The sequence below is a fragment of the Xenopus laevis genome, chromosome 8S (genome assembly GCF_017654675.1).
Source record: "Xenopus laevis strain J_2021 chromosome 8S, Xenopus_laevis_v10.1, whole genome shotgun sequence".
Lineage (NCBI taxonomy): Eukaryota > Metazoa > Chordata > Amphibia > Anura > Pipidae > Xenopus > Xenopus laevis.
In genome coordinates, this window is record NC_054386.1 from 58,704,433 (window position 1) to 58,723,235 (window position 18,803).

Sequence of the window (18,803 nt, forward strand, 5' to 3'; positions counted from 1 at the left end):
GTGTGTCATCAATCTCCTCTCTCTCCCTCTCCCACTCTCTGTTCATCTCTGCTGTTGGCCTCCCCCCTGCATCTTCGACCATTCATGCCTTTACCCTTCTGTCACTTACTAAAGGGGTGGTTCACCTTAAAATTAACTTTTAGTATTTTATAGAATTACTAATTCTAAGCACGTTTTCAATTGATCTTCATTATTTATTCTTTAAAGTTTTTATATTATTTTCCTATTTCCCCTTCCAGCTTTTAAATGGGGGGGTCACTGACCCCATCTAAAAAACAAATTCTCTATTAAGCTATAGATTTATTGTTATTGTTACTTAAGTTACTACTCATCTTTGTATTCAGGCCTCTCCTATTCATATTTCTGTCTCTTATTCAAATCAGTGCCTGGTTGCTAGGGTAATTTGGACCCTAGCAACCAGATTGCTAAAACTGCGCACTAACGAGTTGCTGAATAAAAAGCTAAATAACAAAAACCACAAATAATGAAAAATTAAAACCAATTGCAAATTGTCTCAAAATATCACTCTCTACATCATACTAACAGTTAATTTAAAGGTGAACAAACCCTTTAACCTACAGCAATAAGAGTGCGACATGGCATGGTCAGAAACTTAGATCACAGGAGAAGAATCACGCAAAAATACCTCAGAGGTTACAAATGGGCTACAGGGAGACACAATATTTAAATGAAAAACCACAAGGGAAACAAAGTGTGGCATTGGGTAGACCAATATAGAGCAGAGGCAAAGAACTCCTTGAAACGCTGCACATAGAAACACTGTAGATTATAATGAATAATGCACCCCCTACCGAAAGTTATAAAGATATTGGAAGATATTGGAAGTCACCTGCGGCCTCGTGCTTTTATATGGTCACGTAACTCTTCGGTGACTTCTAATATCTTTATAAATTACAGTAGGGGGTGCATTATTCACTATATAATACACAAAAGCCATGAATATCTTGTAAATAATATCTGAGTAGTGATGTCATTTTTGTCACATGACTCGCTAAAACTTGTGTATTATAATAAATAAAGTACCGCTTGTTGGAAAATATAAGGATATTAGAAGTAACCTCAGAGTTCCATGTCCTGTATAAAAGCACGTGACCTTGGCCTCTTGCTTTTATATGGTCATGGAGCTCCTCGGTGACTTATAATATCCTTATATTTTACAAAAGTGGGTATTTTATTCAATATATATATTATAGCTAAAGGGCTTTAGTTAATTAGTTCTCTGCTTTGTTTCAGTGCCTACAAGCCCTGGACTTTTTACATTCAAACCAGGTCATCCATAGAGATATAAAAAGTGACAACATTCTACTTGGCATGGATGGATCAGTAAAGCTTAGTAAGTATTCCTCTGAAGCAAAGTTGGTACTTATGGATTATATAGAAGCTTTGCACTATTTAATAATTATGTCAGCTGTGTACACATGTCCGCTAAAGAGATGAATGCGAAATGTAATTCTAACAACTGGCTTCTTAAATTGTACTCATTGTGCCTCCTTGTGATCCACCATGAACTTCTTTTGACCCACTTTGGACCGGTGAAAAGAAATAATGAACTGTAATACTATTTTTTTTCTTTTGCAGCTGATTTTGGTTTCTGTGCTCAGATTACACCTGAGCAGAGTAAACGAAGCACAATGGTTGGAACACCCTACTGGATGGCTCCAGAAGTAGTAACAAGGAAAGCCTATGGCCCAAAAGTGGACATCTGGTCTTTAGGCATCATGGCCATAGAAATGGTAGAAGGAGAACCCCCTTACCTTAATGAAAACCCTCTCAGAGTAAGTCAAGCACCTTGAAGACACAGAGGCACTTGCTGGTTTTATTGGTATTGAGTCTTCTAGTTAAATGACTCTAGGTTTGACGACTGGTGGAAATTTCTGAAATCAATTTTGTGCATAAGACATAACAGAATTACAAAACTATGCCTTTGTATCAGAGCTTAAATTCCCAGGATCATTAGCTTGTCAAATGGGAGAAACATATTGGCTCTTTCTTTGCCTTGCACTAGACAAAAACCTGACTTTTTTTTGTTTTTTCCATGTTAGAATCTGAATGTTATCCCATCTCAAAAATACAGACAGGCCACATCAATGGTGCTGGGTTTAAGAATGTATATAGTTGGATATTACTTTCTCAATATGGAAGTTGTTGTAATGTCTGTGATGATAATATTCTTTCCTCTCTTTCACTGTAATACAGGCATTGTATCTGATAGCCACAAATGGCACCCCTGAACTGCAGAACCCAGAAAGACTGTCGGCCATATTTCGAGATTTTCTTAACCGATGTTTAGAGATGGATGTGGACAGGAGAGGCTCTGCTAAGGAGCTTTTACAGGTCAGACCATTTTTCTTTGTGGACAATGAAGATTTATTGTAATACAGTAGGTGTCAGAATGGGGTATGCTAATGTATCATAATATACTCAGGGGCACTGCGCCAATGAGGCAAGTTGAGGGGCGGTAATAATGCAGCTCCTGGTAAAAAAAAAAGCCAAATTGACAGTTTTTAAACCAAAAATTTGGCAGGTCAGTGAGCAGGGGGTGGGGCGGCAGCAGCAAGCCACCACAGGCAGTACAGGGACAAGGATCGCCCCTAGGATATACTGCTGGAATAATAGGTATTCTGTCTAGGAGCATAGTGATACCAGGGTTTGTTGAGCATTAGTACAGTAGGTAATAACAAAATCAGTTTGATATATAATTGTCAATCTTGCAAGCATATATTATTTGATTTTCCTGATCTAACCAGCTGATGATGATATGGAATGTCCAGCTGTCAAACAACATAGCTGAGCAAACAAAGAATATCTAAAAAACTAAAAGATAAAATAATAAAGGAAATTTTTAAAATAGATTTAGTAGCCTAATGGCACATGTGAAGTTTATATGCTGCATTGTTTCAGTTTACCTAAAATTTTCAGTTCTATTTTCTATAGGTGGCTGTTTTTCTAATATTGAAGTGTAAAGTTTCTTTTTTCACCTTATGTCTTTCTAAAGCAGCTCTGAGAGGGAGTCAGCAACTGCCCCTGACTGACTAAACTGTTCTAAATCAATATATTTATTTATTTTGGCTCTGCTGAGCAGAATCCATTTCCATCCAGTTTCATTAAAGGCAGCTGTTAGAACTGATACAATAATTGCTAATATTCTAGAGATGCTATTGAGAAATGTATCAACTAAATGTAGCAAATTGTAACTGTTCAGAATCTGCACCTGGATCATTGAACTGCTGGACTCAAACACCAGAGACAGGAACATTAAACTTTAAATTTCAATTAGAGCTGATTTAGGGCAGGATTTTTTTTTTAAACTTTTCCATATTGCGATAGTCTCATGAGAACTGCTGGTGCCGTCTTGAAATCGCAGTGTATGTGGTTACAATGGTGTTTGCAATGCCATCAATAATCAAGGAAAGGTAATGGTGTTTTTCAGCCAGAACCAAATAAAATGCAATGTCCTGCATTTTGGTGTTTTAAGTCCATCTGAAATGGAGGTGCTTGCCATGTGGCCCAATGCTATTTAGTGCAATTTAATAATTTTGCTGCAGAGGGGATTTTTAAAAAATAATAATACCACATGTGGCATTAGCCCTAAAACATTATATTCTGTTTGTAATAAATGTTGCTGAGTTCAGCTTGAAATTAATGTTTAGTGGGATGTTGAAAGCAGTATTCAATATGCAGTTATTCTGTTGGACTGCTGTCTGGTTGAAAGAGCTTAATTGCCCTAGCAGCACTTTGGATGTCAGAATAGGAAAGGGCCTGAATTGAAACATAAGCATTTCCAATATCCATAAGTAAAAGAAAAAAATGAATCCATCTGTTATTTGTTGCCCCCAAAAACCAGATTGCATTTAGCATAGACTGGAAATAGACAGATAGACAGAATAGGAAGCTGGAAGTAGACAGAATAAGAACACACACAATAAAAACAAAACTTCCCCTTTAACGTTGAATCATTATACCAACAGGCATGTTCATCTCCCTGTATCCCATAGACAATTTAACAGTATGTGGGAGACTGCAGGTTGATCAGTACTTCTCTGTAATCTTCATTTTATTCTTATGAATATCAGATACTAAAAGCAAAGAGTCCCTTGCAAAATACATAAAGCACCTCCATTATGCTGTGTATGTAGAAAAGTCAAGTGAAAAGAGCAAGGAAAGCCGTTTATCTGTCCCAGTTATCAGGGAAGACTGTCTGCGTCTTGTCATCAGGCAGATAGATGTGTGGAAATTGCTGTCATGACTTTGTAAATCTATATCTGTGCCTGAGAAGCATCGCACAAAATCACTTGCAATTCTCTCATGTGGTTACTGTGAAAAATGAGCTGACACAAGGCAAAATGATCTGAGCCTTTCCTCACAGCACTGCGGCACTGCACGCAAAACTTATTAGCACATATCAGCGGCTCCAATTGGTTATGGAACTGTTCAAATAGAAGATGGTTTACCCGGCAAGTCTCCATAGCTATCATTAACATACAGACTGAAAGCTTTAAAGCAGCTTTAACCTGCTTTTGAAGGCCCAGAGTGTCAATGACTACTCTATAATGGACTTCCTGGATTTAGTTCAGTTGCTGACTCTCAACTGAGCAAAAAGCCTGCTATAAGAATGCATAAAAAATGAAAATAACTCAGAATCCCCTATAAAAATTAATGTAAATTGCAGAAGTGCTCAGAAACGTACTTCAGTTAATTTTGTGATGCTACTGCATTGTCTTAGAGACAATGTGACCACTTAAGTCGTTGCATAACAGACAGGAATATCCAGGCTAATATATTGAGGAGTATGTTTCTTTTTCTGTGCAATCTTTCTTTGTCCTCCCCCCCCCCCAAGGAGTAACAGGGTGTTCTTCCACTACAGTAACTCCGCTAGAGGCGTAACTATAGAGGAAGCAGACCCCACATTCAAGGGGCCCCAGACCATGGGGTCTACTTCCTCTACAGCTTTAAGAAATCCCTCCTTCCCAGCCTTTGTCTTACCTACTTTGCACGTGTGGCCTGGAGCAGGGAACATGGGAGGGCCAGGTAGGTGAGCACCAGGCCCCTCTGAAAAAGTGGGCTCTGGTGTGCCATTGTAACTCCACTTTTATATGATCAAAGTACCAACTATATGCTTGTAGTATATGGCTAACAATGCAGCAAAATCCATCATCAAAATTACTTTTACAGTATATAGCATTACAAACATGTTCTTTGTGCAACAGATACACCCCCCCCCCCAGTACTAAGCACCAAAATTAATATTTGGGGAGAGGTTGGGAGTGCTTTTGAGTATTGAGCATAGTGTACCTGCAAACATCTAGTTCATTTTAAGGTGAAACTGGATAAAATAGTAGAGAAGCTATGGAGGCAGCTTTTAGTTGTAGACTACTACCAATTAATATTCATAGGAACAATATTGTACCATTCATGCCTTGTATGAAACAGTCTACAGTGTGCAATTCCTATATATCCATCTTAGGATATAAAGAATGTCACATGACATATATGGGATGGGTATGAATTGTTCATATGGGAGCTAAAAGTATTTTCTTTCATTGTTACAGCATCCATTTCTAAAACTAGCCAAGCCGCTGTCTAGCCTGACCCCACTGATCATAGCAGCAAAGGAAGCCATTAAAAATAGCAGCCGCTAGCAGTGCCGTCCACTGGCTGTATCACCCCACAGAAGAACTCGTCAGACTCAGTAAAACCTCATCTCTTCATGCAGCAGGATCAGAGCTGATTAACTGGACTTCCAACACTTGGAGATGCAGCTCGCTACAAGGCACTTGTGTCTTCTTCCTGCCCTTGGATCCCATAAACTCCGTTTTTTCTTTTTTTATGTAGGGCCAGATCTGCAAATTTTGGGGGTGTTGGAAACTGGTGCTGTAAACTCGCACCCTAATTCTGTGCAGAAACTCACCTTGGACTGACTACTTTCATAACAGACAGTTCATTTTCTGGTATCTTGTTTGCTTTGTATTAAAAGAAAAAACTTAAAGGGTACTACTGCATTTTCAACATGCACCACCGTAACAGGCTCCAGAAGGTCCATATAGGCTGCCTGTTTTAATTCTAGTCTGCAGTCTGTTGTCTGTTTCAGCACAGGGTCTGTTTACATTCATTAATTTAATTAAGATCTGCATGTAAACACAACCATTCTTTAGGGGTATTAAGGTGAATTTGTTGAGAAGATGGTCCAGCTTTAAGAACAGAGCAAGTAATGCAGTTGGAATGGTAGTGGGCCATCTGTTGCTGAACTAACCTGGAACATTATGCTTTGCTTTCCTGGCAGTGACAAGGTCAGCAGCCTGAATCTATGGCACAAAGTAAAGTTACAGATACGGTATGGCGAAGGAAGGGCTCTAGCTAGGTATTTATTTAATTTGCTTTTATAACGGTACGCACATCTAAAACACACCTTCTCTTAATGTTGTCTTGTACTTTAGGGGGCTCTATGGCTTTTTCTCCAGAATATAGGAAACTGAAGTGATTTATTCCATTAGGACCTCTATGTATACTCATTAAGGCTTCTTTAATACGTTTCCAGCAGATGCATGTGTCTTTTTTTACCTTCTTTTGTTTTCTGTGGGAAACATGAGTTGTGCCTTTCGCCAAGATTGGTTACCCCCCCCCACGAGTCATACATATTTTATGGAGGGGCATTTGTGGATTATGTGGGGTACAACCGACAACCACTTTTGTTTTCTTTTAAGACATGAGTTGCACTCTTAGGTCAGTTGGGGTCATATGTTCATACCTCCTTAACCAAACACACCACTGATGGGCTTAACTGCATTATATTCAGAATTCCTCTCCCTGTCTATTTGCCTATTCATTTTTTAATTACTGAAATATTTAAATAGAATTTGTTTCCTGTTCTTCATTAAGATAATTAGCACACATACACTGTGTCGGTTGCTTCCGATAATATGACCCACACAACCAACCTGCTCATCCTTCTACCTTTATTTATGCCCATCTTTCCTCTATACCACAATCTATTACTAATGTATTATATTAATCCCTGCACAGGTATGGGACCCGTTATCCAGAATGCTCGGGACCTGGGGTTTTGCAGATAACAGATCTTTCTGTAATTTAGATCTTCATACCTAAGTTTACTAGAAAATTATGTAAACATTAAATAAACCGAATAGGCTGATTTTTCTTCCAATAAGGATTAATTATATCTTTGTTTGGACTGTTTTATTATTACAGAGAAAAGTAAATATTTTTTAGATAAAATGGAGTCCATAGGAGACAATCTTCCTGTAATTCTGAGCTTTCTGGATAACTGGTTTCCGTTTAACGGATCCTATACCTGTGCTATCAAATTTAATTAATACTGACAAGTTTGAGCAGTGCCTCAGATCCCATGTTCTGGGCATGACACTTTTTTGAGGGAAAACAACCACTCTTCCATCCATGATTGCCTTCACCAGAAGAGGAAACTGGAAGTTGTCATTGGCCCAACATTGTAGTAAGAAAGGAAAGGATATGTACATTATAAAATAGTGTTAGTTTAAACTTGCCAGTATACCTGTAAGATTATATTTAGCATTAACATTTTAAAATCTGCTACAGTTTTCTGACAATTTTCAGGAGGCTTTGTGTTTATATAAAGTTAAACCTTCTAAGAGTTTTACTTACAGAGTAACAACGTGTACATATTTATTTCACACAACATCCCCCCCCTAAAAAAAAAGTTCAATAATATATTCTTATATCTGGTTTCCTATTCTGAAGATCTGAACCTGCATGTTCTGCTTTGGAATCATATAGTCTCGCAACACTTGCACCTCAGGTATATCAGCAGTGCACATCAAGTCTCACTGTTGATTTTAAACTGGTGAATTCTTGTTAGCAAACGATACCAGCTGTGATGAAGTACAATTTTTTTTTAATCAAAATCAAAAAGTCATTGGAGATCTAATAATAGGTTTACCTCATTACGTCTTTGGCTTAAAGTCAGCTGAAACTAGGGGTTTGCACATCACGTGCCCCTTTAGAGAAGAATGTGAATGAAACATGTAGCCCTCTTGCTGTTACTGAGCGCTACTTCCAATCATTTTGCACCAGGACTAGATTGGCAGTCAGTGGCTATAGTTCTTCTGGTTCCTTCTGTCAAAGGTACGCTATCGTCAAAGTTTTCATTTGTGCCTAAATAACAATGTATAATGTGTAAAGAATTTTTTTAAGTCTTTGCTGGCTTGATTAATTTCCCACTTTTTCACTTGACAGTAGGCTATTTCTGCTTCATTATCCTAGCTTTCATTTTAACACATTGTTAGGTCACAGAAGTGTTCTGCCTAACAGTCGTATTCCCACCACTCCAAATGGTAGATATGTTAATACTGCAACTTAAACTATGGTTGCCTGTGAACGTTCTCATTCAGCCAGGTCATGATATAGTCATAGTAATAAGTCAATTTAATTGGACTTGCTGTAATTTCTTTTTCCTTGAAGATTATTCGCTAGTCATCCAACTGGATTTCTCAATTCAGAATGTTCTGAACATCCTGAATTCAGAGAGTCCGCCAGATGACTAGCATAACGTCTTAAAGAAAAAAGGAAATACAGCAAGTGCAGTTAAATTGACTTATTACTATAAAAACCATGGTTGTTTTTAAAAGAATGATAGTAGCTGAAAACGTCACAGCCCTGTTTCATCTTACATTAAAACAAAATAAATTAGTTTACATAAAACTGTAAATTTTGTCATAATTGTATTTCAGACTAAAATTTGTGCTGCGCAGAAAGATATTTGTAAATTCTAATTGTGAGAGGTTTTAAAGTAGGGTGGCAAGCAATAACCCTGTCACTGACTTTCAGTCAGATGCTTGAGGTTAGTAGTAGAAAGGTTTATAGAGGGTTAACGGTTACCCAACCCTTTGGCTTTAGCACATGAGAAAAACGAAAATTGTCAATAAAATACCTGAAGCCACTGCTAGGTGATTCCTGTTGAATGCAATTAGAAGACCAACAAGTAGACCCCCTAAATTGGAACTATATCAAGAGCACCACCTCCACTGCTGATACAATGTCACAAAATATAAGGTGCATGCATATATGTGGATCTATTACAGACTAATGGTCTGCTGCTGCTGCTGAGATCTTCAGTTTACCAGCTCAAGATCTTCTGGTGGATCACAATCTACTTATGGATTACCATTGCCCTAGCAAAAGAGCAATTTTATACCAAAAAAAATTGGCATAAAAACACAGAAAAGTACATATTTCTGAAGCTGCTGCGAGTAAAAGACCACCAAGTTCAATCTATTGTTTTTTTGCATTAATTGCATTGAAATAAATATTTAATGGCATTCAAAACTGGTGGGTAGTTTGCCCTCGTACCAAAGCCTAAGGCGTTGGTGACTGTTTTGTAAGGAGAAATAATGTTTCCTTGGAATTTCCGTTAGCTTATGGCTAAGTCTGGGGCTAAACTGTGATTAAACGCTGCAGATACATACTGTATTCGTAACTATATCCAGAGGGATTCTCTTACTGCAGTTTGCTTAGGAATAGTGCTAATGGTGTTCCCTTGCCTGCTACTGAATGAATGCTGGCGTGCCAGTGATCATTGCTAGCTTTTGCCCACACTCTGGCTCTAGTTAAAAACATTTATTTAACCTGACAATTGTATGGGGAGATCCACCAGTCAAAAATCAGCAGTGTAATCTTAGCATCAACTGTTCTCTTACGCTTCCCAGGTTGAATTGAACGAGATTTTGTGCAGGTATGTTTTCATGAATTATGTTCAAGTTTTTGAAACATTTTTGGGCTGTTCCAACTAAATATTCAGCAGCAAACTTTTTCAAATTCCAGTTTTCTTCAAGTGAACTACCAAGGAGTAAATGGGCAACAGTGTTTAAAGGCACACTAACCCTTTGACCATTTGTACTTACCTAATTAAAACAGAAAGGGCAGACTGGAGAATGATACTCCTGTTGCAGGGCTTTCAGATGTTGAGATCACTGTGGTTTTTTTTTTTGTTCTATTCTCCACCAAAATTTTTTTCAGTCTATCGCTCTCACTTTAATACAGCTTGGCCAACCAATACCAAGGAATTGTCTGCCATAACTGTGAACAGGTCTGCAAGGGGAGAGAATACAAAATATGTCTAGTATGTGCATTCCATTGTGGTAGTGGCAGAATCAATGGTGGTGGAGAATAATGTGGGCCCTTCTGCTCTACTTCTATACTAGCCATGTACTAGTATAGAAATCAAATAGTGTAATTAAAAAAAAAAAGGTTCAGAGGTTAGTGTGCCATTAGGCCAAACAATATTTCTTCACCAGTAGCTTCTAAATCTCCACAGGTATTCTTTTACAGGATATGTTTTTTTTATAGTAAAACATTTATGTGAATATTATGGATGGTACAAACAAACTAGGGAGAAATATGCATTTTAGAAATCTGATTTTCACTGTCAGGTCCTCAACTTGTGCAACATGCAATGTGTTAGTCTGCAAAGCCGTTGCTTCTGTGTATAGGCAGCCATTGTCTGTCCCACAAGGATATATAAGAAACAACTACTTGGGAAACGAATTCCGCAGTCACACTCATCATATCAGTTTTTGCCGATACCATTAATACAAATAAATCTTCACAGGGTACCCCTCCTACAGTTATATTCTTTTTGTTTTCACAAAACTTAAGGAAAAAAGCTGGTGTTTTCTGTTCCAAAACAAAAAAGGAACAAAACAAAAATCAAGGTAAAAGTTTGATGTTATAAATATATTTCCACTGTCTCTAAAATGTTACACATTTGCTGTACATTCCTTTTTTTAGGACGTGTTCTCTGTAAAATAAAAAATGTGTAGTGATATCATTCTGTAACTTTTGATGAAAAAAAACCTTTTTTTTTTAAATTTCATTTGTTATTTATGTTGGCAGTGAGCTGGGGACAGACTACCTGACACCTCTGCCTCTGTTCTTTTTTTTCTGTCCTGTTTTTTAAATAAAAATCCTTGGCATTTTCTTTTTTGGGAAAATTCAAGTTAATTTAAATTGTGGTTGAAGCAATAGAAAATTGAAATATGGATTGTGCATGACAGTGTCTTGAGTGTAAAAATAAAAAATATTGCAGTTTGAATCTGGATCTGCAGTATTGTGAATAAAAGTTAGAAATACCATGGACTGTGGTTTGACTGTTCATTTCTAAGAATTCCTTGATGCTACCAGTGTGTGGGCAGCAGAACATGCCACCACATTTAGGGATGCACCAAATTCTAGATTTGGTTGGGGATTCAGCCAAATCCAAGCCTGTATAATTAGGATTTGTGTGAATTCATGAGCCCAGCCAAATTGAATCCAAAGCTTTAAAAACCACATGACTTTAGGTCATGTGATAAAGGGGATCGAAAATGTTGTTTTCCATACCTCTAATTTTTATTTGCAAATTATGGGTTGGAATCCATACAGGAATCCTTCTTGAAAGATTAGAGGTTCGGCCAAATTTTGAAAAAAAGGATTTAGTGAAATTGTACACTTTGTCTTGCACAAGTCTGCAATGTGTTATTTTGAAAGACAGCTCATTCTAACTCATAGGGAAATAGAGTATAGAGTATATATATATATATATATATATATATATATATATATATATATATATATATATATATATACCGTATATACTCGCGTATAAGCCGAGTTTTTCAGCACCCAAAATAAGCTGAAAAATGCTGCCTCGGCTTATACGCGGGTCAGTAAAAAAATTACCTATTTGGCTGATGCGGGTACTGATGGCTGCGCTTCCGATGGCTGTCCTGGATGGCTGTCCTGGATTCCATGACACAGTCCCGGCTCGTCTCTGCAGGCAGGGGCGCTTCTACGTCCTGCTGCAGTACGCTAAGGTAAATTTACCGTAAATATGCGCAGCTGCGCGCAATGCGCCTGCGCCTCTCGCTTCTACGTCCAGTAAACTAAGGAAATTTAAATATGCGCAGCTGCGCGCAATGCGCATGCGCCTCTTGCTGACTGCTGCCTGTGATGTGCGGAGTGCGGTGCCAGTCAGTGCGTCACGTGACGTATAACGCGCTGTGCTTCGCTGCTCCCTGCTGGGTGACGTCTGTGGTCAGTATTTGTAAATCCAAACAACTCAAAGTGACAGAGCTCAGATTTTTTAATGGGAATGTTTCCATTCTACAGATCTTCTGATCCTATGTAACTACAGCCCCTACAGTAACCAGTTTGTTTTCAGTGCCACACAGCCCATCAGTGCCCATCCTCCTCCCCAGTAGTAACCTGAGCCCCCTGCTTGTGTGTTCAGCCTGGGCTACCGTAGGTCCTGCTTTATGGCAGCTGAGATTCTAGCTATCTGTATAACAGAACATTCTGTCCCAGTGGCTGCACAGATCCTATCTGATCCCCATTGTAAGCAGCAGTCCTGTCCTGCTTTATGGCAGCTGAGATTCTAGCTATCTGTATAACAGAACATTCTGTCCCAGTGACTGCACAGATCCTATCTGATCCCCATTGTAAGCAGCAGTCCTGTCCTGCTTTATGGCAGCTGAGATTCTAGCTATCTGTATAACAGAGCTTTCTGTCCCAGTGGCTGCACAGATCCTATCTGATCCCCATTGTAAGCAGCAGTCCTGTCCTGCTTTATGGCAGCTGAGATTCTAGCTATCTGTATAACAGAACATTCTGTCCCAGTGACTGCACAGATCCTATCTAATCCCCATTGTAAGCAGCAGTCCTGTCCTGCTTTATGGCAGCTGAGATTCTAGCTATCTGTATAACAGAGCATTCTGTCCCAGTGGCTGCACAGATCCTATCTGATCCCCATTATAAGCAGCAGTCCTGCCTGGCTTTTTGGTAACACACATTAAAGGCTTGTGTCTATAGCATAGCCATGTAAGGGGTGAGTTTCTCTAGTGGGCAACCAGTGATACATTAGGAAATTCCTAACCACCAACTGAATTCATAAATATATACCGTACATGGGCTGTTTTATAAGGTTATTTTACTGTATACCGGTATATGGGGGGACTGACTTTTTTTTTTTATCCTGTTAGAAATGGATACCGATACTGCTAATCCTAGACCAAAACAAAAACGCAGGTCATACGAAGCTAGTTTCAAACTGAAGGTTGTGTCAAGAGCAGAAGAAAGCAATAACAGTATTGCAAGTAGGGAATTTTGTGTTGATGAAAAACAAGTGAGGGAGTGGCGGAAAATGAAGGCTGACTTGGAAAAGATCCCACGCATGGGAATTCGATTACGTGCCCTTCAAATGGCTAAGGATGACAAATATAAAGTACCAGGCATTGAAAATTTTGTTGCGTCAGCAGGATGGTGTACCCGCTTCATGAATAGGTTTGACCTATGTTTGCGACAGAGAACAAAGATTTCACAGAAGTTGCCGCAAGACCTTGAAGAAAAAGTGATGTCATTCCAATCATTCATCATAAAACAAAGAAGGATTCATAACTATGACCTGGGAAATATTGGGAATATGGATGAAACACCTATGACTTTTGATCTTCCAAGCAACAGAACTGTGGCAAGTTTAGGAGACAAAACTATTTTCCTCAGAACAACAGGAAATGAAAAAAATCATTTCACAGTTGTTCTGTCATGTTTGGCTGATGGAACTAAGCTGCGGCCTGTCATTATTTTTAAAAGAAAGACCTTGCCTAAAAAGGTAAAATTCCCACCAAAAATTACAGTGCGTGCACATGTTAAAGGCTGGATGGATGCAGACGGAACAAAAAAATGGCTGGAAGAAATTTGGAATGCACGACCAGGAGCAGCCTTAAAAAAGAAACCATCATAGCAGAGCCCACACATCTGATGACATAAAACAATTGGCAAAGTCTTCTCAAGTTACTTTGGCTGTTATTCCAGGTGGGCTTACATCTGTATTGCAGCCCCTCGATGTGTCTTTAAATAAACCTTTCAAAGACCGTGTGCGAAAGATGGGGCATGAATGGATGTCTTCTGGTCAAGCTAAACTGACAAAAGCTGGAAATCTAACAAAGCCTGACATTGAATTAATAGCAAAGTGGGTTCGAGATGCATGGGAAGATATTCCAGAGGACATGGTGCAACGCGCCTTCCAGAAATGTGGCATTAGTAATGCTATGGATGGCAGTGAAGACTGCGCATTGTATGAGAATGACAGCAGTGATGCCTGCGAACTCAATGATGATGACAATGTCTATGCTGACATCCTCACACCAGCTGAAATTGAAGCTCTGTTTGGAGAAACAGATGATGAGGAGGAATCCAGTTTTGAAGGATTTTAACTTTTTGTGATTTAACTTGGTTGCTGATTGAGCTCAGGTGGTTGTACTTTTAAAGTATCATTGTTGATACCATATTGACCCTTTCTTCACTTACAGAGTTACAGTAGTTTACTGTTTTTATTTGAAATAAAACATTTCAAAAACATTTAACCCACTCATGCCTCAATTTTTGATTATTGAAACTTACCAGTAGCTGCTGCATTTCTCACCCTAGGCTTATACGCGAGTCAATACGTTTTCCCAGTTTTTGTAGGAAAAATTAGGTACCTCGGCTTATACACGGGTCGGCTTATACACGAGTATATACGATATATATATATATATATATATATATATATATATATATATATATATATATATATATAAAAAAACAGCAGGTATGGACCGCACACCCTGAAAGGAGGACGAGACCTGGGTGCCCATGCGTAGGAGAAACATACAAAAGATAGAAGGTGATGGCACTCACAGGATTTGATTAAATAACAACTGGATAAAAAGGAAAAAAAAAAAAAAAAGTTTATTGATCCAACGTTTCGGTCCCACACAAGGACCTTTTTCAAGGAAACACAGTGCAGTGACAGAGTACACCTTTTATAGCCAAAGAGAGGCTATGTGCAAGTAGAACCACACCCACATTGATGACATCACTAGTGACAACCCACCGTGGAGTTAAAAACACCTACTGGTTGTAACAATGGGCACTGAAAGCTGCTATCTCTATAGGGACCAACTCGTACACCATGGGGGCCCCCAGCTCGGGTGTTTACAAGGGTCATCGGACACTGGCAGAATCACGCCTAGCACAGTAGAGGTGGGCGAGCCACTGGTGGGCATCGGACTGGGGCAATGCACCTTTGCCAGCCCCCTCTATGTAGGGGGGGGTTGGAAGCCTAAATTCAGAGGCTAGTGGAAATAAGCATCAAAATGGTCGTGGCAGTATCAACCCTTGGTGCCTGCATTTTGGCCTACCAATCAAAGGGTAAGATGCCAGTACGACCCAATCGGACCTCACACTGCTGTCAATTAAAGCAGGTAGGTCGTCCAACAACTGTGTTTGCCCTTCGTCCCTGCCCACATAACTGTGTGCTGCACAGTCCGGATGTTTGCCCATCCCCGACATAGGTGTGTCCAGAGTGCCCTGTCCAGCTTGCAGCAACAGCGGCCACTTACATGTGTCCTAAACCAGAAAAGTGTGAATACAATGATGTGGGTCAAACGGAACGTGGAACAAGCTATACAGACAATAGAAGGTCCACCTAAGACCCTATAAATGGAGGTACAATGCCAAGAGTATTATGCAAAAATATGATAAACACATTGGTATGCAAACAAGAAATTTTTTTGTACAAAGGATTGTGCACCCAACGGGTTACATAAGAGTCCAACGAACCAGGTGTACATGGGAGGTTACTGTCCATAATTAGATAAAACAACCAAGTGGTAAGGATTCATTTAAACCCCTAGGGGTTAGAGTGTCCAATTTGAAGATCCATCGCGACTCTCTGCGTAGTAGTGCGCTGTCTCTGTCGCCACCTCTACTTAGAGGCGGTTGGTGATCAATAGCCATACACTTAAAAGTGGGGAGACCATGGCCATGGGATAAGAAATGTCTGGCTACTGGTTGGGTAGCCTTACCCTCCCTTAGTGCTTTACTAATGGCAGAACGATGGTTGCTGATCCTTTCTCTTAGTGTGGTGGTAGTTTTCCCGACATAGTAAAGTCCACAGGGGCAAATAATGATATACACCACAAAGGTGGAAGTACAAGTCAGTCTATGTGTGATCTTTAATCTCTTACCCGTGTAGGGATGAGGAAAGTCTGGCCCACTCAGCAGGCAGCGGCAGGTGGTACAGTCCGGGCATCTATAGCAACCAAGTTTTTTGTTTATGGCCAGCCAGTCATTTCGAGCGCATATCGGCCCCTTGAAATCCGTCACCATCAGGATGTCTTTAAGGTTTTTGTTGCGTCTGTATCCCATCATTGGGGTTGGTGCTTGAAATAGGGCCAAGGATTCGTCCATAGCGATCATGGGCCAATTTGTCTTGACCTTCTTGGAAAGAGTGTCTGCTGCCGGAGTATACGTGGTGGTGAAGATCAGAGGCACATCCCTCTTAGATTTAATATGATCATTGTTTAGGAGGGATGCTTGTGTGTGCTGCATAGCCTTATTTAATTGTGTATCAAGAAGATCACATGTGTAGCCCCTGTCCCGAAATTTATTATACATCGCCCGTAGTTGGGTGTTGGCCGAACTTTGGTCTGTGTTGTTCCTGATGACTCTCAAGAATTGGGAGTATGGGATGCCCCTCACTGTGGCCGGGGGGTGGTTACTGGATGCATGGAGTAGAGAGTTACGGTCAGTCGATTTGTGAAACAATCTGGTGCCCAGACCCCCATTACGTTTATATATGTGTAGATCCAGGAAGTCAATTTCTTGTGTATGAAAAGTCATTGTCAATTTAATGGGTGTATCCAAGGTATTGAGATCGCTGTGGAAGTCCACCAAAGCTTGTTCACTCTTAGTCCAGATAAAGAACAAATCGTCTATATAGCGAAAATAGGACAAAATCGAAGAGCCCAGTAGAGGTGAAATGTTCTCTGTTTCAAAGCTCAGCATAAATAAGTTGGCGTATGAAGGTGCTAGGGCACTGCCCATTGCGGTCCCCGAAACCTGCAGAAAAAAAGAATTTTCAAAGCGAAAAAAGTTTCTGGTTAATGTAAGTTCCAACAGCTGTAGTAGGAGTTCACTGGGGACCTTAGTATCGGGGGAGGTCAAGAGAGCCCTTCTGCAGGCTTCTAAGCCTAGAGCATGCGGAATCACAGTGTACAGGCTCTTGACGTCCATGGTGACTAGGAGACAATGAGTAGGGATATCCCCTAATTCATACAGTTTTTTGATCACATGGGTGGAGTCCTGTGTGAAAGATGGCATGGATCTCACATGGGGTTGCAAAAAGGAGTCCACAAAGGTAGAAACAGGTTGGTATAATGAGCCTACTGCTGAAATGATCGGTCGGCCAGGAGGGGCTGATTGGGATTTGTGTATCTTCGGCAATGTATAAATGATGGGAGTCCTTGGATACTCAGTTATCAGGAAATGCAGGGTATCAGTGCTGATCCAACCTGCCCCGTGTGCCACCTTCAGGCAGTCATCTAATTCCCTTTTAAATTTAAATGTAGGGTCACCAGACAGAGGTTTGTATGTGGATCGATCAGACAACTGTGTAAGGATTTCCTCCCGGTAAAAGTTGTAATCCAATAGTACGATCGCCCCTCCTTTATCCGCTGGTCTGATTACTAAGTCTTTATCATTCTTGAGGGTCCCAATTGCTTCCCTTTCTATGCGCGAGAGGTTGGGGTATCCGTGATGCTGGCTAGTAATATAAGTAGCTTCATTATTCAGAACTTTGGTGAAAGTACGAATAGCAGCAGGTGTATTGGGTGGATCAAATTTGCTCTTACCCCTGAACGGGGGAGCGACTTGCTCTACATTGTCCTTGAAGTGTTCTTTGAGTTTAAGTTTGCGCTGAAAGCGATGAATGTCAACAAATAAGTCGAAGGTATCAGGTTTTTGGTTGGGTACAAACATTAACCCCTTGTTCAGCAGTGAGGTTTCGCCAGGGGTCAACACATGATGGCTCAGATTGAAAATCACGTTCTCCTTCCCCGTGGGGGTTTCCCTCTTGGGTTTGTACCCCCCCCCGTCTGGGATGTGGGCGCTTTCTTTTCCTCTGTCCGTGTCCTTCTTGGAGCGTGTAGTCACCCCTAAAAAAGACTCTGTGTCTCGGGGGGTAGTGCCAGATTCAGAATCGGTCGACTGATCGGAGCTGTCAATTGTTTGCAATGATTTGGGAAGACGTTTTCTCTGTCTGTAAGGGCCTCTCCGATTCGAGTTGTTTAAACCAATGAGCCACCCATAGATCCTTTTATTTTTGTAGTCATCAGAAACCTTTCTGAGTTTATTCTGCTTAAAGTTCGTAAGATCTTGTTTGTGCTTGTCAATTAAGGACTGTATTTTGTTAACCCAGTCCGTGGTGTTGTCATGTTTAAGAGAGTCCAAATACTGTTCCTCAAATGTTTTGATGTCCTCTTTGACTACAGATAGCTCCTTCCCCACCTGTTCTACCACTAAAAGTATTAAAGTGGACCTGTCACCCAGACACAAAAATCTGTATAATAAAAGTCCTTTTCAAATTAAACATGAAATCCAATTTCTATTTTTTATCAAAGCATTCATGGCCGTTGTAAGCTCATTTAAAAATCTCAGCTGTCAATCAAATATTGTCTGCCCCTCCTCTATGCCACGGGCATAGAGGCGGGGCAGGCAATTACTTTCACTTTCCATTCAGCACTTCCTAGAAATCACTGCTCTCCCCACATTCCCCCGTTCTCTTTAACATTTAATTGTGTAGCCAGTGCATAGAAATGGACATTGGGTCCCCCATTCTGGTGCACAAACAAGATTTTGAGATGATGCAAGACTTGTCTTAATAACAGTGTCTACAAAATGGCTGCTGCCTGCTTGCTATCATTTTGAATTCC

General features: G+C 40.0%; 1 protein-coding gene across 3 annotated transcripts in view; it reads left to right on the forward strand.

Moving 5' to 3' along the window:
* The window catches only part of pak3.S (p21 protein (Cdc42/Rac)-activated kinase 3 S homeolog), a 128,766-nt gene extending 122,052 nt beyond the window's left edge, over positions 1–6,714 (forward strand). For all 3 annotated transcript variants that reach the window (XM_041575246.1, XM_041575245.1, XM_018232975.2), the window contains 4 exons: positions 1,255–1,354; positions 1,600–1,796; positions 2,218–2,355; positions 5,571–6,714. In XM_041575246.1, coding sequence (XP_041431180.1) covers positions 1,255–1,354; positions 1,600–1,796; positions 2,218–2,355; positions 5,571–5,660 — 525 coding nt within the window. In that variant the 3' untranslated portion in view covers positions 5,661–6,714. The remainder of the gene's footprint in view (positions 1–1,254; positions 1,355–1,599; positions 1,797–2,217; positions 2,356–5,570) is intronic.
* Positions 6,715–18,803: the final 12,089 nt, after the last annotated feature.